Source organism: Brachionichthys hirsutus, chromosome 4, assembly GCF_040956055.1.
Source record: "Brachionichthys hirsutus isolate HB-005 chromosome 4, CSIRO-AGI_Bhir_v1, whole genome shotgun sequence".
Classification (NCBI taxonomy): Eukaryota; Metazoa; Chordata; class Actinopteri; order Lophiiformes; family Brachionichthyidae; genus Brachionichthys; species Brachionichthys hirsutus.
In genome coordinates, this window is record NC_090900.1 from 1,610,019 (window position 1) to 1,636,158 (window position 26,140).

The window sequence follows — 26,140 nt, forward strand, 5'->3', positions numbered from 1 at the left end:
ATCCGTTTACTTGAGCGCTGCGGGACGCGCCATCGTCACCCGCACACGGTATTAAAAGGGACACTTGGCTGTAGGGTTGTGTTCAATGGCTGTCGGACTTTTTAACCACGTTTAATGTTTTCAACCGAAAGCTAGATCGTTTGAATTAATGACGGTTTGAGATGTTAATGGGATGGAGATTTCCTGACAGACTAATTCAAGAAATAAAGATTAACGTAAGCATTTTGAGTAATTAAAACTTTGCAGTTTATTTATTGTTATAAATTGACATAAGACTGTAGTAGAATTACAATTAAAACCGACTAGTGTTAAAAATAAACCACAACTTAACATTCAATACATTTAGAAATAAAAAAACTTCATTACAATTACAAACATTCAACAAAGCATTTCCTTCAATAATTTCATTTTTTCCCAGAGAATAAATACTCTTGCTATGACACCTTGAGTGGGCGGAGCTTCCCTTCGAGCCCCTTTGTCACACGGCGAGGCAGTACCTGATAAAGGAGTGCAATGACGGAATGATTTGGTCCCGAATTCAGGAAAGCCAAAAACGAGTTGGGCTCCAAACGGAGGAAGGATTTTGTCCGGAGAGGCAAAAAACTATGCAAGCAGACAAAATAAACCACAACAATAGATGAAGTAAATAACAGGACATGGTCGTGATCAGCGTTGACCACTAGAGGGAGCACCAGCCTTTGTTTTGGACTGATCGCTGGCTCTCTGCAAGCCGGAATATTCTTGACCGTTAAACGCTGCTGCAAAGAACAATCTCACTTCCTGCGAGTGAGTTTTGATGTTACGTTCACAACAAAGACAACGTAGACTCATTATTCACGTGCAGCGTCACCGATACCTCTCCCCCCCCCCTTGCCAATAACCTGCGGTGCGTTCGGTAACATTCAGTCAGCTGTGTTTGCACTTTCAAAGTTGGTTAATAAAAACTATTTCAGATTGTTGAGCGCACAGATGATTGGAAAGTAAAAACACTTCCTCGCTCGATCCCCGGCGTTAGGAAAAGAAAATGAAAGCAGGAAGCGGCCGCGCTGATTATTACTGATGACAAATGTTTGTTTACTACGCTGATAAAAAGGAGACATGTTGGCTTATAATGCTGCACTGGATGATGGCTTCATTAACGTAGCGTGGCAGAGTCAGACTCAAACAAGGGAGGGTAGTGCAAGAGAAGGGGGGGGGGTGATTATCTGGTTGAGGCTGCTGCCATCCGTTTCCTCTCTGTTTGGACTGTGTGAGGGGAAAGAGTGCAGCCCGTTCAGAAAGGAGCCCGGCCCTGGTTTTCGGCTTTCCTCCCTCAGTCGTCGGCGACAATGGACAGAGCGCGCAGCTCGCCGAGCTTGGCCTCCGTCTCGCTCTCCCTCTGCTCATCAGTCAAACCTGCTTGGTCGATCTGGTCCGTTAACTCGCTGAAGATCTTGTACATTTCGGTGAAATAGACCACCTGGAGGGGGCAGGAGAGGGGAGGGGGGGGTTAATAAAGGCAAAGATATAGCCCCGTCTGGCTTCTGATAAGAACCGGACAGGGTCAGACCACACCCAAACATCTGACCTTGTTTTAAGCTGCCGGTCCTATAGCCCCCCAACCCCGTATAACGAGAAGCTACTTGATCCCAAAGATATCAAACAACTCCAACAACTCCCCCCCCCCCCCCCCCACCCCACTTCAGTGGGTAGTGACCCTGCTTTTCTCTCCCACTTGGAACAAGAGATAGAGAGTGTTCTCCGAGAGCTTTCTCGACACTTCCCACCCTTGCTTCTTCCCCTTAGTTCGTGAGTCAGGCTCTCTGGAGGGTTGCTTTGATGATTAATCGACTTTAATCACATTTCAAGACTCCAGAAGAATCGGCACACAATGAAAGTACCAGGAAATGCAACCCCTTAAAAGAAAGGAGCACCACCCTTCCACTCACACAGATGTTCATATTTAATGGTGATACCTTGCTTTGGAGAGGGTTCCGTTGGCTTCTGGGCCATTTGTGTCAAAGCGGGTCGAAACGAGAGCAACAGAACGGTTCATCGACTTAAGAAGAGGCGCAACGGAGGTCGACTCCCTCTCATACCGAAACAACGTTCCTCCTGCTGCCTCATGAGCAGACACCCGGGAATAAAGTCAAGTCTGTAAACCACACGGTACGAGGCTTTTCAAAAAGCCGGCCTGAAAGACATTTGTCTGTTTATGCTGACATTTGCCCACACGAGTGGGCCACAAGTTTCAGGTTCCTGCTGTTTGTGGGGGGTGAGGCGGATATTTTATTCCTCAAATGTGGCTTGTTGAAAGGGCCGTCGGAAAACGTCCACGCGACGGTTGATAATGGACACCGGGTCGGCGTCTGCGCGCCCTCTGCAGCAGAGGCGCTTTCCTATTACAATTAAGAGTAAACGCAGCCTCGCACAGCTGTGACCACCTACGTGCAAAAGAAAAAGAAGCCTTTGGCTCAAGCAGAGCTTTAATTTACACAACTTCTGTCTGTGCATTTGAACACACCACAGACCTGGCAGCCTGAGTAGGTTCTTACTCTGACGTCTGAGTCTATGAAACGAATGACTTGCATTTAAGTCGCGTCTTTGACTTCCTGAACTTGACTTAACGCTCGGCCATTGTTTTCAGGAAACAACTGAAAAGGAGACAAAAGAAAGAATCTTTAAAAACATTAAAAACAAAATCAAGACAAAGTCTCGATTCATCAACATCTGTCCAGGTGGACAGGTCAGGCCGAGTGTCCCGCTGACGGTCGCTGAACTCTCCCAACAAAGGCAGCCTTTGTGCCTTACCCCCGCCGCCGGCGGGAGCCGAGCTGCAACGGCGGCGGAGAGGGAAGGGAGTGGAGGACGAAACCGAGCACGTGCAGCAAAAAGGCTGGGGACGAGGTCCACCGGTCCCAACGCCACCCACGTGTGGCTGTGCTCGCGTAAACATGTGTAAACGCTCATTCATGCGTCTCAGCTCTAAGAGCGAAAAAATTATTTATACGGAGGAAAATAGAAGCCGTGCGATTTCTAGTTTTCATCATTCCGGCACTCGGAGAGAGAAATCAGCAATCAGCTGTTGCCGGTGTTTAACGCCGGCCAGGGATGATTGGCTCCTTTGGGTAATTTTAACTTCAAAGTACATCACAGAGCTCCATAATTGTCATTAGGTCCAACATAATCTTGTTTACTAATTAAGAATGTGCCAGGGACTGTCCCAAAGAGGAAATGGCACGGCAAGGCAGGTCTGGGTGGGGGGCGTGGGGGGGACGTGGACATGGCGGCGCTTATTTAAGATGTCCAGCTGCTTTAAGAGAAGATTCAGGTTCGGGGGCTGGAGTGGAGCCAGACAGATGAGGCCTCCAGCGGTGTGGGCCGTCCCTGGGGGGGTAATCATATTAGGTAGACTATGTGGAGGGAGTCAGGATTATACACCCCCTTCCATCAGACTGGTGTAACAGCACACTGTGTGGTGGGTGGGTGCGTGCTTTCCTTGTTGTGTGAGCATCTCCGGGGTGGGGGGGTGGGGGGTATCACTAACCTGCGCCCTGATGAGCGCCTCGAAGCTGGGCTGGAAGTAGTCGATGCGGCTGTGGTAGAAATTGGGCATCTCGTCCAGCAGCTGCTTGTTCTTGGCCTCGAAGTCTTCCCTGATGGGCCGGAGCTCCTCTCTGGCCTGGGGTGTGGAGAAGAGAGAGGAAACACGAGAACGGGTCACTCGCGGCTCCATCTTTACACGACACCTGGAAATTAACATCCCACCTCAGTTCGTTCCTCCATGAGAAACTTGTGCAGGTAAAAAAAAAACGAGATCTTCAGCATAAATTCTTATTGTTCAGAGAGATAATTGCCTAATTCCCACGAAGCCGTGTGAAAAAACGGGCTGAAATCACGACCGCGGTGAGGAGGAGTGGGTACTGTGGGCAGACTTGGCTGCGAGTGGACGCCAGCGCCGCTGATCTGTGTGTGAATGCATTAGTGGGTAGTTTACTGTAGGCACGGCGTTACGGAATGCACAATGAATACGCGCGAGAGGGTGAGAACTTTTTATTAAGGGGAAGAGCAGAAGAGCTCCATTTGAATCACAACATGCCGTTTATTACTGATCATTAGTTCCTTTTCTTCAGACACTCAAACGACATGTCGGGATCATTTGTGCACGTGCACGGGGATTGAAAGGGCAGGGATGCAGGGGCCTCTTCAAGGCTTTGTTCCCCTGACAGTGCTTTTCGCAATGTGTGTGGGTGGCTCGCCGCGTGAGGATGCGTTAGAGGCAACAGCACAGGCAATACTGTAGAGCTATCTGTGAATGCGTGTGCTTCTGTAGTGTGTGTGTGTGTGTGTGTCTACAATTCTCAATTACAAGCCTGTAGATGTGCAGCAGTGCCTTTTTGAAAAGGCACTACTTGAGAGCCTGCTAGCTTGCGTGGGTGAAGGAGCGCACATGTACAGTGTGCATGTGCTCAACTATTTTTGTTCATATCCAGTCAGCGTTTGTGTTTTTGTCCCCCACTCTATTCACAACATGTGCAGCATGTAAGAGCAAGCGACCTCTGCTCCCGCGCGGACGGACGGCGCATCGGCGTGGACCGACGCGCGCGCAGTACCTGGTGCAGTTTGACCATAACGGGCCCGGTTTTTTCCTTCTCTTCGTACTTTTCCACTTTGGACTGCAAGCGTTTGTAGTCCTGCAGCGCCTGTTCCCGCCGTTTGACCGCCATGTTGAGGCTGGGGAAAACGCCGCTGTACCTGCAACAAGACAAGCACACGAGACGACCTTTTGACACAGCCGACAGGGCGCCCAAACCGAACAGACACGGGCGGAATGAAGAAAAATGCCACAGACGTTCACAGACAAAAGCTTTAATGAAACCATCAAAATAGCTTTTGTCGCTTTATGAAGATCTGCAGAGCTGCAGTGTGCATCGCATCCCGTCCTTGCAGAAAGTCATTCTGAATTAATAAAATTCATCTCGTCAACATCCCACTGTAGAGGTGCTCTCAAACCTCGGAGGACAGCTCTGCATTAAGCTTCCTCTAATCTATTATCTAATTACTGTAGTTCAAAATGGCATGAAACAATTCATTTTGTGACAATTATCATATTCCAAATGAAAATATATTCTTGCGATGAGAATCCTCCGTCTTCGGCACTAAAAATAGGAAAACACTCATCTGTAACTTAGCAACAGGAGTCTGAGCTTCATCCTGGGACTTGTTGCCGGAATATCATATACAGGAAGAACTCTATTTAATATTTAGACAGAAAACGTAGAAATAGGGAAAGCTAAAGTGAAAACTGAAATGAGAGTATCTTCTTTTGTTTGCAGCATCTTCCTTTGAACTGAGGCAGCAATGCTAATTTCTCATTCGCTATAAGTCTGTAAAACAGATGGAAAGGGAAAAATAAGGCAACAGAAGGAGTTCCTATGAAACAGAAACCGTACGAACAGGACAGCAAAGAAGAATCTGTTGGTTCATGTCGTAAACACGACCCGGGGACGGAGCGTTTCAGAAAGCAGGTCGCATGTTATTCCCACAGGTGCTGCTAAATGTGTGTCAGCGGTAAAAAACAATTAGAAGCGACTGAGATCGCGATTCCTTTCTTGAATGACTCATTTAAAGCATCGACAGTGTAGGTTTGTCATGCGTGCCTCGGCCCATAGTGTTTATTGGCCACAGAATGTGTGGGCTTGGTGATTTACGCTTCTCTCCATGGCAACCCTCGGCCCGCTCGACGAGGAGCGAACCATTGAGAACCCGTGACTCGATTGTGAAATCTTAGATTGTGACGGCGGCGTCTGCAGAGGAGAGGAGCAGGAGAGGGGAGGAAGTAGAAAGTCTTAGACAAGCAGGGATTGTTTACTACAGGAAGTTTAGCAAGGAGTGGCCTTGCAGTGTGACATCACAGCCCGAGCCGGCCCAACCCCCGCGGCCCACGCTCTACGGCTATTTATAAAACACCACTTTGGCCCAGTTTAAGGCAGGGGTGGCTGCCGATGCTCAAGTCTACTATCTGTTCCAGTGTACGCATTCTTAAAGTGCCAAGGGATTACGTAACTGCCCTCAAGGCATGACTGCTCTCCAACACGATCCCATTGGCTGATGACGGCACAACAGAAAAACCAGCTTTCGGGTTGACATCCTCGCTGGCGTGCTTCACCTGACGCGCCATGATGGCCGATTGTTAGTGTTGCTAAGTGGGACAGGAAGCGTTCGACACGAAGCCAAATAGATTCTTAACTCATTCCTGTCCCCGCCATGCGAGATGCTCTCCGTGTCAGGAAGTTGCTGATGGAATAAGATCTCAGGGATCTAAGTAGTAGTTAGACCTACTCAGATCCGGCTAGATCTGCGTTCGCAGTCACTCTCGCCTGGACGAAGTTGATTTCGGGCTGCACGGGGGCCAAGGCCGCACCAGTCCATGAGAAAGGTCGGGCTGTGGTGAACTGCCTGCATAGAAATAGCATCTGGACTAGAGAGTGTGTTTATGAGTAGCTGCCAATCGACAGACAGCTTGTGCCATCGGCCAAAGCCAAAGTCTGGTCTGGACACCCTCCGTCTAGCATTCTGCCAAAAACAACCAAAACAACTAAAAGTGTAAGTCTGGTGTCAGAAATTCCCATGTCCAGTGTGTGTGTCATGGTTTCAACGTTGAATCATGTAAAATCATGTAAAATAATAAGCCTCTGTTAGGCAACGGAGAAGTCGTGAGCGTGACGCACACGCCAGCAGAAGCTCCTTTGTTTCTGCAGTTCGATCTGCTGCGACTTGTCTCGTGTTTTTGTTGCTCAAACTCATGCAGCCTGGAAACAGGATGCGGCAGATAAGATGGAAAAATACATCCCATCCACAGCTAAACATCCCGGGGATGAAAGGCAGAGCTTGGAAATACAAAACATGATCAATTTGGATTTCTGTCACACCAAAGAAATAATAATTTAGCCACGTAGTTCAGGTTTGAGCGGCCCCATTTGCCCCGGGCCTCACAACCTGCCCCCCGGGGGCAGCCTTCCCCTCATTGCTGGGGGGGGGGGGGGGCTTGTACAGGCAGCGTTCCATCCGGGGCCAGAGGTCTCACAACAGGCGTGACTTCAGTCTCAGCCGGACGAGCAACAGAGCAGAGAGGGCGCCGACAGGATGATGTCACCGAGCGACCTCCACCGAGTGGATGAAATCCACGGCTGGACCCGAGACGGAGAGAGTGGAGGTCGGGTGGGGGTGGGGCTCTTTTTTTGTTGTTGTTTAATGTGCATTTTTGCCATTAAAGGATGGACGCCAACATTTGAAAGAGCAATCGCATGTGGACGCCGGCACGCACACGCTTCCACGCACCCTCCAAGGCTTTCCATTAACGTTCTCCTCTAACTTTTCTCTAATTCTCTTTGTGATGAAACAGGATTATCAGCGGAGTATTTCCAGACTAAGTAAAGAGTGAAAAATATTCATTAGTGATGGGACTAATGGAATCTTAATGGAAGCTTTAAAGATTGCAGCTTTTGTGTCTCTCGCTTTCTATAGAGGCCACTTTAATAAACTAATAAGTACGAATGCTGTGTTTTTAAGAAGGGAAAAAGAGGTCGCTTGAGCTCAACTTCAAAACATGTTGGTGAACTTGCCTCCTCTCTATTTCAGAAGCATGTAAATGCTTAACCTTATGCTTCAAAATACCATCTTTTTGAGACGGCGCCTCCTCCAAAATCTGGGTCGGTGTTTGCGTGCCTGTGTCTGTGTGTGTGTGCGTGTGTGTGTGCGTGTGTGTGTGCGTGTGTGAGCGAGCGCTGTCCTGAGACAGTTCTCCTTGACCAATCCACGGCTCCGGGCCCCAGCAAGCTGGGACCTTTGCCATATTCGGAGCCTGCCCACACGTCCGCCTGCCGCCCACCAGGAAGAGGAAATTAGAACCATTCCATCCTGTCATTGCGCCGCCACCAGAGCACACGAGGAAGAATGGGCTTAACACACACATACACAGACCCAACCTATTTCAGTTTTATGGTTATTTTTGAAAAATGACCCAACAGTACTATGGGTTTCACTATAAACGTGCAACAGAAACACATGTGCATCTCTCTTACGCAGCATATGTGGAACCTCCTGGGAGGAGCCGAGAGGAGGAAGCAAAACCTTAATAAGCTCTCCGGAAGACGGATGGGATGGTCCAGCCGCTCCCTTCAGAGCCTCTGCTTTGCATGTGTGTGTATGAGAGAGAGAGAGGGAGAGAGAGAGAGAGAGAGAGAGAGCGAGAGAAGCCTGCTTCAATTAGAGCGACTATTGGGAATGAAAACGAAATAAACTTTATTCCAGATGCACAACTACCACCTCAGTGCTGCTCATTTCCTAGTCGACTTTTTACAATCCGGATTACAACACAGCAGGCCCTTCCTGTGGCCCTGCACCAACACTGTAGGTCAAATCATAAAACATGTAAAAGAGCGCTGGATTTAATCTGCCGGAGGTGTCGTATGGATTCACCACATCCGGAACATTAGGGCACAAAAGCACGGAGAAACAGCCTCTTGCTTTCCTTCGACTTTGTAATGCTTTTAAATTCACTGCTTGACCCCGTGTGAAAAACTTTGCTTCTCCAAACATTTCAGCAGCAATTATTTGACCTTGGTCTGGCAAAAAAGGAGCATTTAAGGCCAACCTTAAAATACAGCAGTGCAAAAAAATGAGAAACAAGACGAGCACTTACTTTTTCAAAGGATCGATAACGGTCTTCTGGATTTGGGTTACCTGCGTTAAAAAGATAAACACAACTATAAGCATTAAAGCATCACATTTTCAATTTGTGTTACATCAAAACTGAAACTGGAACAAAATAGCTTCCAAGCCTCTCATTCATTAGCTGATAAGTTATGCCACGACATAAACATCATCAATTGTGCTTATTTCAAACGGAGCATTCAAGAAGAAAAAAAGGAGGGGGTTTCTCGCAAAGAAACTTTCGTGACGTTGAGTATTTTATTGTACACAAGCCCCGAGGATAAAAGCCTGAATATTCATCGAGCTCGCGATACAAAAGAATACAACTGTCAGGGGACGGACATGAAAGTAAAACCCAACTGATTTCAAATCCTGTGGAGGGTGGGCTGCTTTGCAAGATGAAAGTTCCTTGCAAACAAACATTTGAACAATAACGGTTTATATTTTCCTGCGTTCTCCTTCTGGTTGCCAGAACCGACAGGGGAGGGGTGTTAAATGGAAGTAAACGAAGAGCTCATCTCGAGGCCTCCAGCCCCGGCACAGAGTCTCACCGACAGAAGTTAATAAAGTTTCTCGCATCATTTACATTGCAGATTGGAGACGACTTGCTCTCGGAGCGTGACGGCGAGCTAGCTCAATCAGGCGATGGAGTCAAGAGGAGAGCAAACACGCGAAGAACGGCGAAGGAGAAGCTGCAAAAGCAGCCGAGACGTTTTAAGCGACAGCTGCGCGGAGAACAATGAGCAGCTCCGTTAATCATATGTTCACTCGCTATCGGAAGGACAGTCAATCATACAACAACAACAACAACAAAAAGGAAGCAGGATCGCAGCTGTGCTTTGTGGAAAATGCCCCGACCATCTCTGAGAACATACAGCAACACTCGGAGCTTCACGCCGGCACATTTCCAAGTACAAAATGGTTGATTGTGGTTTGAGGGAAAACAGAGAAGCAATAACAAATAAGTACATGGGAATTCACATTTTCTTTGTTTTACATATCCCCCCCCCCACCTCCTCCCTGACTGGAGCTGCGCCGCTGCTTCTAAGGTGAGAGCATCCAGCGAGGAGGGAGAACAACAGCGGCAGATTTGCTTAAGCATGCTGGTGCCCTCTACCCTCTGCCCCTTCCCACAGAGGGGGGGGGGGGGCAGAGCTATTCCTCAGAGGCCCCGCGGAGCCCGAGGCCCGATTCTCCAGCAGTAGTCTCCATCAGTGAGTCACGGGGCAGAGGCCATCCTGGCACACAGGCCTCCCAAAAATACACACAGATCGCAGAGGAAATCAATATCCCTCCAAACGGAGCATCCGCTGCTGCGCTGCCGCCATCTACACCGGGGCTCAGCTTCGGTAGCGGTGCGCCGGCGGGGCTGCGCGCCCTCCTCAGCCCCAGAAATAACACAGACCTGGGCCACTGCTGCCTTCATTATCACCGCACGTTTTATCTGCTGGCTCTCTCACTCGCGGGCCCCGCGGCGGAGCATCTCGTCTCAACGCCGAGAAGAGCAAAGGGTGGATGCTTTTGTGTCTGTTTTGCTGAAGCAAGAGGCTTCGCTGGTGGTGCCGTCAGAACCAACAGTCGGCTTGAAGGGAGAAGCTGGAGCGGTGTTCCAGCGAGCTGCGCTGGATTTAAAACCCCTAGCAAACCCGGGGTGAAATTCAGCACAGCAGACTGACCGAAAAAACAAAAAAAAGTGCTCACAATCATTATTTTGCCTTTAGCTGACTTTTTGTTTTAGCCACTCTACAAAGGAAGCTGAAAGCGCACGTTGTGCGAGGGTGAGGATTTTTATTTAGTGAGACTGAAAGACGTGCAGAGAAATTGAGGCGTGACCCAGCTGTCGAAATCAGATGTGGATGAAAGTGCGTTAAAAAAACCCACGTCAATACAGCGAGCGACTGTTGTCCTCCGTGAGGGGGAAACTGTTACCTAGCAGAATTACAGTCGCACAAACCGCAGCCACAGAGACGAACAAGGAAGAAATATAATCACCGCCATCATCCGCACTGTAAAGACAAGCTGTGTGCGAGCACAACATCCCATTAAAATGAGATGATGAGGGTGCTGAGGCAGGATCAGTAACGGCTTGACCTCCATGGTTGCTACTTTAGCCCTGAGGAGTGAGGGTAGGGGCTGGGGGGAGGTAAGCAGGGAGACTTTAATCTTGGAACTTTTGTCTTCAAATGATGCGGGAAGAAAGAGATGCATTTGAAGAACCGGACTTCCCTTTTTGACGGTTAAGCTTTGCGTGGGGAAAAGTGTTCCATTCTGGGTGTGAGGAAACTGAAAGAAATGTTAAAAGAAAGAAAGAAAAATGGATATTGTATAAAATTAGACGGACGTACGAGCAAAAACAGTCAAACTGGCAGGAATGCTCTCCTGGGCACTCGACCAAGCCAAGACCAGGAACAAACATACCCCGGGTCGCAAACCCACACAATCCGTCCAGCCCACACTCGGCTGTCTAGTCATTCACAATTGCTCCTGTAAAATGTGATGAGCAAAGCCAGTCTAAGAGCGTGGTATTTTAAACAGCGTTCATCTGGAGATGACACCCCCCCCCCCCCCCCCGAGAGTGAGGCGAGGCTACGCCACGATTGCTCCTTCAGACAAAACGCAGGGCTGAAAGCAAAGTTTATGAGACAAATACTCACAGCAAGCAATAAAAGAAATGCATCCATGTAAGATCAGTGAGAAGTACAGTGTCTTCACCGAGAAAGTGTTTCTACAGATACAACCGGCTGAAGCTCCATATCTGGAATATCTGGTTTACGACTGCGAGTAATTTAGTGTGTAAATTCTTCTGGAGGAACAAACATCAGTAAAACGACTTGAAGGTGCTCATATGCTCGATCAATGAAGCCAATTCTGAACAGGACAGAACAGAACAACAAATTCCAAAGCATGGATGAACGCTCTCCAAGTGGGTTCAGAGGCTGGCATCCCAGCAAATTGACCTTTGACCTTTTAGGACGTGAACTGCCGTCAAATAATATTTTCATCTTATTGAAAATTTGTGCATCATAATTAGCATTTTAATTCCTGAGCAGTGGCCAAACACGTTTGATTGTGTCACGGTGACCTTGACCTTTACGCATCAAATTCTAAATCCGTTCATATTTGAGCCTAACCTGAAGAAAGGCGACACTCGCTGCTGCAGATGTCAAGAGAGGAAACCCAAGAGATGCACCAGCGGCTCTATGGGTGGAAATGTCAGCCTCGGTCTGCCTGACGCTCTTTCTGCAGGGGGAATTTGTTAAGTTTATATGAAGTGCCATTAATTCAAGCTGATTATCAAGCTGTAACCTTTCGAGACAGCGTGGGAAGATGTACAAACTACTGATATGAAAACAGTGTTGAACCGAAGCTAATTGGTTGTTTCAGTCAGTAATGGAAGCGAAGGACTTTCTCTGCTTTCTATTGTATGTTATTTAAGAACCAGCCTGCGCTTATAGGGGATGATGCAACAGAAGCTTTTATTCCACAGGCTGCAGAGCATTTGCAAATACGAAAACATTCATATCCAACACAGCCTCTTGTAGTTTTCCCCACTTTGTTTGAGGAAAGACATTTCCCCTGATACCAATCTGATGGTATCTGTGCCAATGGCAAAATGGCAAGTGCCAAGAAAACAAAGCAGAGACAGCAAGATGCACAGAAAAAAAATAAAATGGTCAGCGTGAAAGACGACAGGAGGGATTCTGACCTTCTCCTGGTTGAAGGACTCCATCCTTCTCATGGCTGTATCCAGAGCAGTCATGGACTCCAGGAAGGCCTGATCCTGCTCACACAGCGGGTTACTCAGCAGGTCTGTGGAGATCTTCACCGCTGCTTTGGACATAGCTGACAGACACGCAAAGAGAGAAGGATCCTGTGAGCAATACGCGAAAGAAATCCCACAGACGGTGTAAACGGCTATTTTTATTTACTTGTTTCCTTGGGGGGCAATCTTTTGTCGCTTACGTTAAGGCTCAGAAGTTGGAGCCAGTTGCCGAATATTCACCGGCGCACCAAGAATCGTTGCGACGCTTTTACACTGACAGCCCCAATGACTGTCAATCTGCACTCACGCCACTTGTCTTAGACACTGAGCACATACCAGATTATGGCTTCACAGTCAAAACAAATGAGCTTCACTGAGATGACACGAGCAGCAGGAGAAGCGCTGGTGAAAGTGGGCTTCACGGACAGCTTTCCACAGTACCGGTACCTTTGGATTCCTGAGAGCAATTCTCAGCCAATCAATTATCAAGGCGTTGCATTCCTGAAGCTCTCTTTGTTTGACGGCTTGAAAACACCTGATATTATGATCATCCCCAGGTAACTTCCTTATGTTATCCTCCCTCACCAGAGGGTTGACAGTGATTTTCAACACGGCCCTTCTTGACCTGATAAATGAGCGTCAACATAGAAAGTAATGTATTAAATGCAGCGCTGACACGAAGAGCGGGTCCGGTTGGTGGAGACATTGCAACAGATGGAATCCATTAACAATAATGAGGGCCTAACAGCTATGACACCCGACAGACACAGACATCCGTATTCTGAAGCACAAAGGAGAGGAAATGAAGAAGTCTTTCACTCCTCCACCCCCTCGATTGACTGCTTACCACAGGCCATGTCTACTGCTGCTCCCCAAATGCACGACTACAAAACCAACAAATAAGCAAATACAAATTAGAGTAAACATGGTGTCGTCTGTGGCATGGCAATTGCATGAACAAACACAGGCAGACACGTTGAGCCTGAACCAAACGGTGTGTAAAGAGATCAGAAATCCAACAGGCGCACGCAGACTGATGGCCTGCAGAACGTACAGGATGAAGGGACGCACCGTCGTCTTATTTGTCAAATTACAGGTATTAGGAAAGCCGACGCGCCATCCGAACACGTCGACGCGAACAAACGTCTTCAAGCTCTGAAAAACCTGCCAAGTACCATCACGTGCGTTGGTGCACAAGTGGAGATCAATGGCGCACGGCGGCGGTAACACACCTAAATCAGCCTCGGTGCTTTTCTTCATGTCCTTGTGAAGCTTTTTCGTCTGATCCTCCAGCCTGCAAGATGAGGAGAAGAAGAATGACGATCAGTTGGCTGCTGCGGGCGCGGGGAGAGCGCTAGAGCGTCGACAACACTGGGAATCATGGGTTGGAATGTGAAACAGAGAAGAACGTTAATCAGAAAACACATAGGTTAAAAAAAGACAGACAAATCTGACATATACACACACACACACACACACGTAATATAAATAACACCAGTTAGCTAATTAATAGTACGACGGATCCTTCTTGTTCCTATCAACCCTATTTGTGCTCAAACCCATTAATGTCTTCAATCATTCCACTGCGCATAATCCATTGATGGGTGTTAAAAATGGCAATTACCAGACTACGGAGGCTGGAAACACACGCCATTCATTGCATCAATTAAAGCAAATGAGGGGTTTAGAATCTCCCCCGAGACTGCCGTCATATCCCTTCTGCAGGTTTGATGACAAAAAGAACGTGGCGGGGCTTCGTCTCCATCTTTCAGTCGAGGGATTAAATTTGCAAGGCAACATTAGCGGTGGACTCCCTTGAGAGCTGAGGGGGCCACGATGGCCACTGTCCGCAAGATTTAAAGAATCAGCAAGAATCTGTGCAACACACGTGGGGTCCTGGGAAACATGCTCTGACCGCTAGCTTCAGTCTAATTTATTATGTTTGTCACCCAGACAAAGTGTCAGTAAACTTGTAAGCAGGCTAAATTGAACAAGAAAAATTATGAATTCTTTTGCATCATAATTTATCCTCTCGCCTGCTTTTGTTAATCTTGACATGTTTGGGGATTTTGCGCTCCATCGCCACAGACCAGATGGAGGTTGTTCCAAAAATGTCATTTGCAATAAATGATGTAACTTCATCCCTTATTGTTCACACCACAGGAAAAAAAAATCTGTCAGAACAATCACCACAGTGTCATCTTGTATTCTCTCACCAATGAGATATAACGGGGTTTCATAGCCGCCGCCAGCCTTCCTCAAACTATTCACTTACAAATGTTTGTAATCGCACCGAAAGCCACTTATAATATATTTAATATTACTAGCATTAGCTCGGCAAAAATATGTCCAGCATGGAAGCGGACGAGGAAGAAGGAGCATCTCTGATATGATTAAAAACATCTAGAAATGCCGGCATGTCATCCTGATCACTTTTATTATCTCTTTATGATGGCAGCAAGTAGAAGCAATAGAGAATTAATACCAACACAGGAAGACATGAACGCAACTCTGAATGCCAGTGGAGTCAATGGAGGGCATCATGTAAGACAAACTAAAATAGTCTGCTAAATTGGCTGACACACTTAACACTTGAGAGTAATGAAATGAGACAAATATGCGATGAGGAATTTCGCAGTATAACAGTAAAACCCTGCCAATCATGGAGCTCGGGCTGCGGGATAGTGGGTGAAAGCATCTCGCTATGTCAACAGCCTAACGTTCTCCCGAGTCCGACGCCCGTTTGTGCGTGTGAATCCGGATAGTACCTCCTACTTCTAAAGGAGTTGCACAACGCGGCTACTCTGTGAGCACTGGCGGTTGGAGAGCCCTTCTGGATGAGAGCCAGGCGAGTCTGGAGCTTCTTCCCAAAAGCTGCTAACAGAGTGTCCCGATGCTGGGAATTTGCGGCCACGTCGCCTGCTGGAAACCGGAAAGTTGACTTCCGCACAAACACTTTGCACGACAATAGACAACAAAGAGGCCTTCAGCCATCATACCTGGTCATTTTCAAGAACAAAAGAACTGGATCAGGCACTTTATTTCACTGCTGGAGCCACTCTGATCCCAGACATTATGTAGATTCGTCACTAACTAGGATAATCTCGTTTAAATAAATCAACTCTGGGCACTGCAGTACTTTCACCAGAAATCCCACCTGTATCAAGCAGAATAATTAGAGGTGTCAGTATGAATTTAAGAGTAAAATTAGAGCCCGGTTTGTGGCATCTCGGAGTGGGACCAAATGTAACACCAGGGTGACGCCATTTATTGGTGTGTGGTCCATTCTGAAGGCTGAAGTCTGGCATTCAGGCTGTAGCTATGATGGATATTGAAGTCAGGAGAACATAATGATCCTCTAAACTGCCTGGATCTGACAGGGAACCTGAGGATATGTCCCATTTTGACCATTTTGTTCAAACCCTGATTTTACAACAAGCTGATCTTGAAAAGACAAGACCCAAAAAAAGAAAAAAGAACTGATAGTTATTTAGCCAGTTAGCATTCACGCTGCTAAATGAAATGTGTGTCTTTAGTTATTTGTCTGTGTTTATCGGATGAACATTAAAAAAACAACCCACAGTGACATATATGTAGGTCAAATATGCACCGCAGTTTGCTGATAAGGATGTCTAGGGTGGAGAACCAGAATGTCTGTACATGTCTGTCCCTCTGACTCATCCAGAAGATCTTCTGGCACCACACCTTCCCGATGACGGGTCCTCCTACTCAACAAAACCTGAGAGGAAAAATTGGTGCTCCCACTCATCCTGCGGAGCCTCCGGGGAGTTTCTATAACCCCAGCCTCACAGCGAGAGAAGGCCTGGACGTCGCTCTGACCTCCTACATTCTTGACTTAAACCAAATCTGATGCATTTAAAATCGAGTCTACGCTTTTGATCTGGAATTATGAACAGTAATGATGCATTTAAGGGGATTTCTTTTGTCCATTTCATTTCAAAAAGCTGCTATTGTAGTATTAGACTAATATTAATGGCACAAAAACATCTGATAGTTGGCTATACTAGAACAGCACATCAGAAAATTAAATATATCATGCGCGCAAACATTGTGTAGCAAACACGCTACAGCACACGCGAGGACGTTTTAACTCCAGATCCCAAATGGAACAACATATACAGAGAAAACTCTTGATGCAAACTTACTTTTGGAGCTTTTCATATTCTCGCTCGAAGTCTCTTTCGACCTAAAAGAAAACACATTTCTTGTCATCACTTCGTTCATATCGTATCCAAAGCGGTTTACTGCTTGCATACTGGAAAAAAAGACCGCCCTGTTTTTAATCTGAATAAATGACAACACATATTGCTGGAGTGTCAAAGCCTGGTTTATTGCTCAATGACGGTTCAAGAGTTCACGGGCCGTGGACTTTTTGGGCAAACAGCTGAGTAACTTCCACTGCAGTGGGTTCTTGCGGAAGCACAGGTCAAATACTTTCAGCATCATGTTCTCATGGTCAACAGGCTGAGACAGTCCGACCAACCATGTCTCTAAGCAGGTTACAGAGGCAGCATGGGTTCCTGTCTTGTGGTTCTGTGGGCTCCAGGATCTAAACACAGTGGCCAAACTAACAAGGAAGGCAGCTGACACTTTGCCGCGGGTGGATTATCTGACTGTGCTCCATCGAACCCACTCTCTGGTTTCTGCCTAGGATGGCACAGGAAGCCGGAAACCCAAACTGACAGTGACCGCTGGGCCATTACACTGGAAGTGGTTTTCTCCAGCGAGGAGTCCACCCACTGACTGTCACTTCAAGGTAACCACCTCTGCCCCCTTTGCATGGCTAAGATAAATTGGTGTCCAATCAGTCTTTTGGGTGAGGTGCCCTGATTACATTATTTAGACTATGAGCCATGTGATATGTATGATTTGTATGTTTAGGGAAAAAAAGCACATTCTTATACTTCATTCATGTCAACTGAGATATAATTTAGTTTCTTTCTCATGGGAGACCTACCGTTTTTGAGACAATCTGCTTCTTTGGCTGTCCAATCTTGAAAGGGATCCTGCAGTCACACAAAGGCAAAGGGCAAAGACATGTGACAGACATAAGCAACAGGAAAATGACAATTACTACTGAATGCTTCGACTGTCATCAGTTGCATGATTGGTGTTGAGAGGCTTGCGCAGGTCTAAAGGTGAACAAGCGCCTCCTTCAGATCTCTGCAAAGGACAATGGGAAGCTGTTAATTCCTGCTTCTCTGGAACAAGCAGTCGAAGCCATGGACAGTATTTTCATGCCATCATTACACACATTTATCTCCCACTGCAGGCAGAGATGCCTCAACGGGAGCCATTGTTTCATAATCTCAGACTAGCTTTCGTGTGTGACCCAGTTGGTGATCAAACCCAGATATATCACAAAAAGAATTCCATACTTATTTGAAAAAGACAGGCAAATAGCCTAATATATTGGGACTCGAATTTACAAATGAAATAGAAACTTTTCTTCACTCTCGAAAGACAAACACGCTGACATTCCAAATGTAGTTTTTTGGCAAAAGAAAAAAGGAAGCTTTTCTTTCTCGGTTAAAGCACAATCTTTTATTCCCCATTTCAGACCCCTGCCTTTGCCTTAATAATTTGCTGCCGAGCATCAGAGCACTTTGGAATCCGATGAAATGGAATAGAATGATTTGCCAATGTGTATGGCTGTAGGTTGTCAGTGATGTGGCACTAATAGCCTGGAATCTAAGCTATATGATGGACAGTTGCCGCTGACAGGCAGGGTGAGGCAGCAGCTGTGTCAAAAGAAAGGTGTGTAGACTAATGAGATGGAAAAGAGAGGGTGTGATGCCGGGCCTCGTTGTGCAACCGGAGAACGCTACTGATGTGTTTGGAAGATCCCTTTGATGACAGCTCAATCACAAAAGTCTACATGGTCAAACGACAGCAGCATTAACGTGGTAAAACACAATAAGAAGCAATTCACCCAGGTATCAAGACTCTCTTTGATTTTTGAGCTGATTCCGATCTTTTTGGATTAAAATGCCCACACAAAACACAAACATTCAGTAATGTTTGGCTCAGGAAAGCAGCTTCACCCATTGTGTCATCATGGAAAGTAAGCACAGGTATTACTCACCACCGTCTCATGTGACTCACCTTTCTCCGATTACCGGATCACTACGGGCCAACATCAGAAGCTGACTTTCGTAAGCAGGTATCTCTGAAACTGTACGGAGTTCTCTAATATGAACCAGACTGTACTACAGTAGTCATTTTAGCTGAACCACTCGAAAATGAAGTCAGCCTGGTCGGACTTGTACCATATGAAGCCCAATGTTTACTGCTGGCCTCCTTAACGGCAGTGCGCACCCCATTAACCCTTTCTATATGACCTGAAGCGGCGCTCCCTCGTCTGGCACACGCCCTGCTGATCTGGAAGAACCTAACCCACAATCATTTCGAGTTTATGAATGATAAATGTGCACAGAGTTGCACAAGTGACTCATATAGGCTAATAGGTTTTATACTAATAGTCAACTTGCTCTGGGAATTAAATTCTGAACCAATACTGAAACGAAATTGAAGACAGTCATTCCTCTGAGGGATATTAACGTATTTCTTGTTAATAATATTCTGATTGTTTTAATCAGTAAGTCTGCATATGTGATGACTTTTTTGTGTGTGACTGAATTGTATTATTATTTTGCGCCAGGTAGTATATATCTATGATCTATTTGTCAAGAGATATCAAGTTCGATGAGACCCGTTGATTGAATTAAGTTTAAATAACAAATACAACATCAGTGGAACAAAAAACAGTTTCAAGGCAATGTCGTGAGACTCTTAAGTAGCCAGGAGGAATCAACAGTGATACATGATTTTTCTGGATTTCCCTTAAACACTCTGAAAGATAATCTGAAAAGAGACACCTTAAATTCAAAAATTCAGTCTATTCAATTCAACAGGGAGCCAAAGGGAAGTGGACACTTTCTTCTACTGCTCATGAGAACTGGCAAACAGAATGAAGAGTGTTTCAGGAAAACCGGAAGGTTGGAATGGAATTGTTGGAGGACGGTATTCACTGTGAGGAAAATGTTGAATGTTGTAGGAAAGTAGCATTTAGAAACATGAGGAAGTGGAGTCCCGTGAAACCAAAGTTCGTGTCTGACACGGTGACGTTCTGACCACAAGACAGCTGAAAAAAAAAGGGATGACGTCCGATTTTCTTTAAACAAATCAAAGACTGTTTGTTGCAGGCAGACAACAGCTTACTGCATTTAATCTATAGTTTGTGTAGCATTTATAATTTTCATTTCCAAGTCCAGATGCATTAAAGAAAACGCTTTGTTACATGTATTGTGTGATTGGTGGGTGAACTCGCAGTTCCAGAGCAATCTGCTTTCTGCTGTATTCAGCTAAACGTCACCACCATCAAGGAAGCACGTAGGCAAGAACAAAGACGTAACAGTCTTCTCTATCTGGCACAAATTATGCACCGACTGGAAGAACCGATGGCTTTTCACGAAAACCGAAAATGTGTACGCGATTAGAGGGATAGTGCATCATTCAACCTTGGATATTCCATACAGCACAGAGGGCTAGTTGAAGATGTTGGGAAGTGGAATTGTTCTGATGATGACCCCAAAGTCAAACCTCTCACGTCATAGAAGCAAGTGTTCAGGCCTTATTGGAATGCACCAGTCAGCAGAGCCCATAAAGGACTCTTTTCATTGGTCGAGCACCCCACTCTTGACCTCGTGTTCGGCGGTGCGTGCTGGTAGAAGCATCGCTTGCCAGCTATTGACTGTCTGACTGAACCGAGTGACGCTGTCCCGCTTACCGTCATCCCTGAAAATGACACCATGAATGTGAAATAGATTTTAAAGGGTTACTGAATGCATGATTCAGATGAACAAAAAGAGCTTGTAAAAATAAGAGCTTGGAAACACGTACTAACTCAGGGGTGGGCAAACTTTTTGACTCGCGGGCCACAATGGGTTCTAAAATTTGACAGAGGGGCCGGGCCAGGAACAGATGGATGGAGTATTTGTGTGAGCTAATATAAATGACATGCAAAACCCATTACATGAAAGGATTTGGCTTTTTACAGGTAGCATTACAAGGAAAAGGTCAAATGAATCGGGTTTAATTCTAGTAAAATTTAATTTAATGATATAATTTGGACAAGTTCGGCGGGCCAGATTAAATAGCCCAACGGGCCGCATATGGCCCCCGGGCCTGGGTTTGCCCATGCCTGTACTAACTCATCCTTTTAAACTTTAAACCTCTACACGGATCTGATAAGAAAAACCCTTCCCATGACCATGACTTCAGACAGATCTAACAAAACTCAAAACGGACTGAGCAATTCAGCATTCAACCAAGGCGGATTTTAACAGGTTACAATCTTCTGCAAAAATGTAGAACATTCTGGGTTCCTGGCCTACGTTTGTAGGACTGCACAAGAAATCTTTTCAGCAGCAAAGCCCCAGTGGGCAGAAGAGAACTAGTCATATCCTGAAACAAACACATCATGTCTCCACTTCCTCCCTTCCTTGATTTAAGGCACTATTGATTTGAATTGCCATCTCTTTGTTGCAGAGGTGGTCTTTATTGACAATTGTGATTTAAATTATTATTTTGAAATAGAGCTCATAAAGTAGTGAAAAATATATTTGAGTTGTTGTTTTTGTTTTGTTGTTGTTACGTTTATACCAATACAGTATAGGGAAAATACATACCCCCAAAGACTAAAATTTGAGGATAGTGTACTGGCTAATATGCGAATGATTTTCTAAGATGCTAAACCCACACAAAAAACTATGAAAGACAAGAAAACATGTCATCCTCTAATAATACATGCATGCAGAATTTACAACAGAAAGAACAAGAACAGAAAACAAATGTTGGCTGGGAAACACGAAGCTCCTTGTTGCCAAATGAAAATAAATCAAGACGACACAAAGGACTATTATAGACAGGAAACTGTAATACAAAATATCTGGTTGATTTTTCCCTTTCATTTTCCTGTGAACTAAGAGGAAACAATGCTCCAGCTTCTGTTGAAAAGAGCCAAAAGGAGGAGACACAGTGGAGCCAATGATAAATACACTTAGTCAGCCTTAAGTGAACTTTTGTTATAAGAAATGGTTTTAGGGAGTTTTGTCTTAGGAGAACTCTGCGTTGTCTGGGACAAGCGCTGAGGGCCTGTAAAACCAACCAATATGTTATATTCCAGACAGAGATGTAAATAAACCTTACTTTTCCGTAGAGGAGTCAAGAATGGAAGTGTACTCAACTGTTTTCTTGTTGCCATTTGGCTGAAAATGATAGCTTTTTGCTGTTGTTTACTTTCTCAGGGATATCACCAGTGAGATGTAGGCTCAATGATTACAAAACTTACATATTTAAATAATATCTGTGCAGTTCACCCGTGTCATTAGACCAACTGTTCTCACTACCGCTCTGCTTTCATTGAGATTTATTACACAACCGCCCTTGGTTCGGCAGAAAACTGTGAAGCACTACAATGACCAAAAAATTGAAAACAAATGTGCCTAGTTTGGTCTAAGAGACCGTTAACGTCTGGAAAGTTAAATATTTTCATAAAACTGCCCTGTCTTTGCTGTAAATAAGATTAATTGGCTTTTAAGTCAGAGAAAAATGACCGGTGATAAAGAGCTGTGATAGTCACTTTAGCTCAAAGGTAAGAATAGATACTGCCTTTTACATTATATAATAATGATAACATGGAAATCCGTATTAGAATTCTTGGCTGCGTAGGGTCGACACTGATATCAACATATCTAGTGATTAAGCTAGACCATTCCTCAAATAATATTTACAAAAAAAAGAAATAAAAATCTAAAACTGGTCACCAAATAATAATGATGCTGAAGGGCTTTCAGGCTACCGGCTTTCAGTATGCTGCCAGATGTTACAGTTAAAACACAATTAAATGCAGAAATGACACTAGTCTACTACTACTACTCACCTAGAAAGCACTCGGCGCATAATTCCACCCACGCCACTGTTACTCACCCTTGAGCAACAAAAAATTGTTTTCTCACACACAAGCCCCTTTGGCAATTTCCGTCCGCATTCAGGCCTCTGAATTAAAAACTAGCCATGTTCACGTGTACAGGATGTGAACATACATGATAATATCACATTGTTTTGATCTAGCCTCATACCGGGATGAGTAACACCACTTTTCTTTAGCTTGTCATCCTACTCATTCTATTTCATCAATAATCTTATTTTCATAAATGATATATGGTTCTGCCTTTCTTCCTGATATAACTTCTTAATCGTCACTGTCAGCAGAATCTAAATCGGCTATATTTGAGTGACATACTGTGGGCATGACTGTAACCCCTTCTCTGATTCTGTACTATGACCCGTGGCCCAGATCCAGTTTATGACCCGGATCTGGAAAGAATGTACATAGTGTTGGAACATCATGAGTTGTCTTTGCCAGGGGTTTTGTATTTCAACTGGCCAATTGTTATTTTAAGTTTAAAAGATGATCTACATAGCAACGTTGATGAAAAAGTAAGTAAGCAAACATCCACACCCCTACAGAAAAATATCAAATCAATCAACTCTTTTTACATAAAAGAAAATATTAATTAGGTAATTATCACTTCCCAAAAGCATGTGTCATGCAACTCAGTTAACTTTTAACATGGATGCAATGTAACGGATGCAAATAAACTCGATGGTGTCAAAAGCTAGAAGCAATAGTAAACATGTGAGACAGACACCATCTCTATGTTCAAGAGTAGATTAAAGACTTTCCTTTTTAACAAAGCTTATAACTAATCGATGCAGTAATCAGTATAATCAATATGCTGTCATTAGGCAGCATCGGTGGCTTAACATCATGACACACTGAGCTCCTCCCCCTTTATCGGGTTATTCATGTTATAAATATATGTGAGTAATCTCTCTCTCTTCCTGTAGTCTTGTTCTCTCTCTCCCGCTGTTTGTCCCTCTTTCTCTTTCAGGTCCTTCTGTCCGTGGTGCTGCAGAACCTGGACCCGTGTCCCTCAACACTGAAGTCCACATCGCTAGCATTAGCATTTTGTTTTTGTCTGCTCCTGCTCTGTCTCGCTATCACTTCCCTATCCATCTCCTTGACTCGTCTCCGACCTGCCATTCTCTCTCTCTCTCTCTCTCTCTCTCTCTCTCTCTCTCAGTCTCTCTCTCTCTCAGTCTCTCTCTCTCTCTCAGTCTCTCTCTCTCTCTCTCTCTCTCTCTCAACCCAGCCGGCCAGACAGATGGCCGTCCACCATGAGCCTAGGTTCTGTCCAAGGTTTCTGCCCGTTAAAGGGAAGTTCTTCCTTGCCTCCGTTGCTCTCGTGGGTCAAGTTGGGTTCTGTGTTTCCCTGCAGGTCTTTCCCTGCTAATCCTGTAAAGTGCCTTGAGATGACTTTATGTTGTGATCTGGCGCTATAGAAATAAAACTGAATTGAATTGAATTGAATGTTAAAGTAAACACGTTGACTGAAGTACTTACGTCCTAGGAAGTACTCAAAATTGTTAATATCGCGTACAAAGATAACAAACTAAATAATACCCGATACATTACTGTTATATATATGCAAAGGAGTAAAGAAAAAAAAAATACAGAGTAACCCAGTTAAATTTCAAAATGCTAATGTTAGCTCGCTAGGACCAGCTCACTGTTGACCCTGTTGACCAAGAACTAGCTCCATTGAGTTTACACACGTCACCAAATAATCGGTTTATTTAATTGACCAGTATAAACAGCTGTTTCTTCAGACAATAGTATGTCAATTCGTTTTTGTCATTTAATGTTTCCATGTAGTTCAGCGACCAAAACAAGTTACCTAGGCGCTGTACAAGTTAGCTAGCAAAACAGCATCCTAAACCACAACTGCTAGCATCTGTTAACCAGAGAAGACACCGATGCACAGCTTTACGTTCATAAACAAATAGAAAAATCGAGTTTGATAAGCGAGAGCTAACTGCTATGCTAATGTAGCGCTAACGTACTGCATGTGGAAGCTACCAGGAACTAGCCGGAGCCCCGACAACAAACCAGCTGTCCTCTGTAACTATTTGTTTTACCCTTCTAAAATGTTACTTATAATAGTGATACGATAAGGATGTTTTCGAAATACATACCAGCTCATTTTGGCCAACTTTTATTCCGGTTTCATTGAGTAGTTTTAATATCCGCCGAGCGCCTCATCGCTTTAAATCCGTCATAGTTCAAACAGGAAGTGGGGAACTAAAAGGCTCGTGTTTCCTGTCAAACAATTTTTGACATTGAACGTAATTTTTTCCTAAACATTTATTATGTTAAAATAAAACTTTATTTTATAATAGTTTTGAAATTCCAAAGCAAAGAAAGAAAAATAAAATAAAAATCAACCTCTCATGTATATTAAATTTTAATGACTAAATTTACTATTTAGCAATCAAGTACACCAAATTATCACAAAATGCATTTATGGACTACTATATTCTCAAGATAATTAAGCCTCTCAATGACACGCATCCCTGGTACTTTATTTAGATCTACTGCAATTATGACCTACCAGATTTCATGAAGAATCACCATATATTTTTTTTTTTATGGGATTAAAGAAAAGTGATTGAAGGATCCAGAAAATCTTCTACAACCAACCTCGGTGTACTTTGAGATCTGCTTGGGATCATTGTCCATTTGGAATATCAGATGACGCTCATGCTTCATCTTCCTCACAGATGATGAGATGTTTCCGTTTAGGATTTTCTAATACAAGATGGACTCCATCTGATCCTCGACATGCTGCATGCTTCCTGTGCACGAGGAAGCAAAACAGCCCCAGAGCATCAGTGAGACTTTGCAATGCTTCATCCTTCCTCTTCCAGACATACAGCTGATCCACAGGCCAGAGACGTTACACTTTGATTTCATTGCTCCACAGAACCCCCTTGTCCTATCTGGGTGGTTTTGAGAGACTGAAATGCAATTTTATGGTTCTTCTTATAAATTTAACCGTAGCATTTAAAAAAGTTGCTGTCACAGAAAATCTATGAAGGGCACGTGGAGTTTTAACACATCTGCTTTGCAAATCTGTGCTCTGGTGACAGATGCTATTCATGGAGCTGAAGAATTATGAAACCTTTGTTGAATGTGGAAATGATCCTTCTGATATCTGTTGGGCTGGAAAGTTTAGATTGTATTTGAAGGATTTGTGAGCTGATAAATAGTATATTTTACCAATAAGCCAAATAACATTGAGGGTTGGATATTTTTGCTTCCTTCTCTATTTGTGTGCATGTAGAGACCCATGTAATATGAGGGTAAGTGATATTTTCTTTATTCAAGTACTTACATAGAAAGAACAAAACAATTGCAATACAACAAACTGAAGTGCCAAGTAAACAGGGGAGCACATGTCCCCATCACAAGGATATAGTAAAATTCATTTCAATATTCAGCTCATCATTATGGACCTTATTATAAGGTAATAGAAACATGAAATAGGCTAAAGACATCCACAACATTTTAAACAAGACTTCTTGTCTTCTTTAAAAAAATAAAAGCCAAAATAACAGATATCCCAGTGTGTTCAGTGTGTTTTCAATTGTCTGACTTGATTTGTTGTTGGGTTTATCCCTTTTTTTTTTTTTTTTACCCAATGTGACTTTTATTTTCATGCATAATAAAGAAATGAGCGCCACCCACGGCATCCG

General features: G+C 44.6%; 1 protein-coding gene across 2 annotated transcripts; it reads right to left on the reverse strand.

Annotated features, from left to right (window-relative positions):
- Positions 1 to 247: 247 nt before the first annotated feature.
- On the reverse strand, positions 248 to 24,674 carry bin3 (bridging integrator 3). 2 transcript variants are annotated; one of them, XM_068738562.1, is made up of 9 exons: positions 24,581 to 24,674; positions 17,436 to 17,484; positions 16,624 to 16,664; positions 13,690 to 13,751; positions 12,401 to 12,537; positions 8,684 to 8,724; positions 4,593 to 4,734; positions 3,527 to 3,661; positions 248 to 1,459 (listed from the first exon to the last, which is right to left on the reverse strand). In XM_068738562.1, exons 1-9 carry the CDS (start codon positions 24,586 to 24,588, stop codon positions 1,313 to 1,315), a joined length of 762 nt encoding a protein of 253 aa, XP_068594663.1. In that variant the 5' UTR covers positions 24,589 to 24,674; the 3' UTR covers positions 248 to 1,312. The 2 variants fall into 2 exon arrangements, with proteins under 2 accessions (XP_068594663.1, XP_068594664.1); XM_068738563.1 differs by lacking the exon at positions 248 to 1,459 and adding an exon at positions 2,542 to 2,633.
- Between the last annotated feature and the right edge of the window lie 1,466 nt (positions 24,675 to 26,140).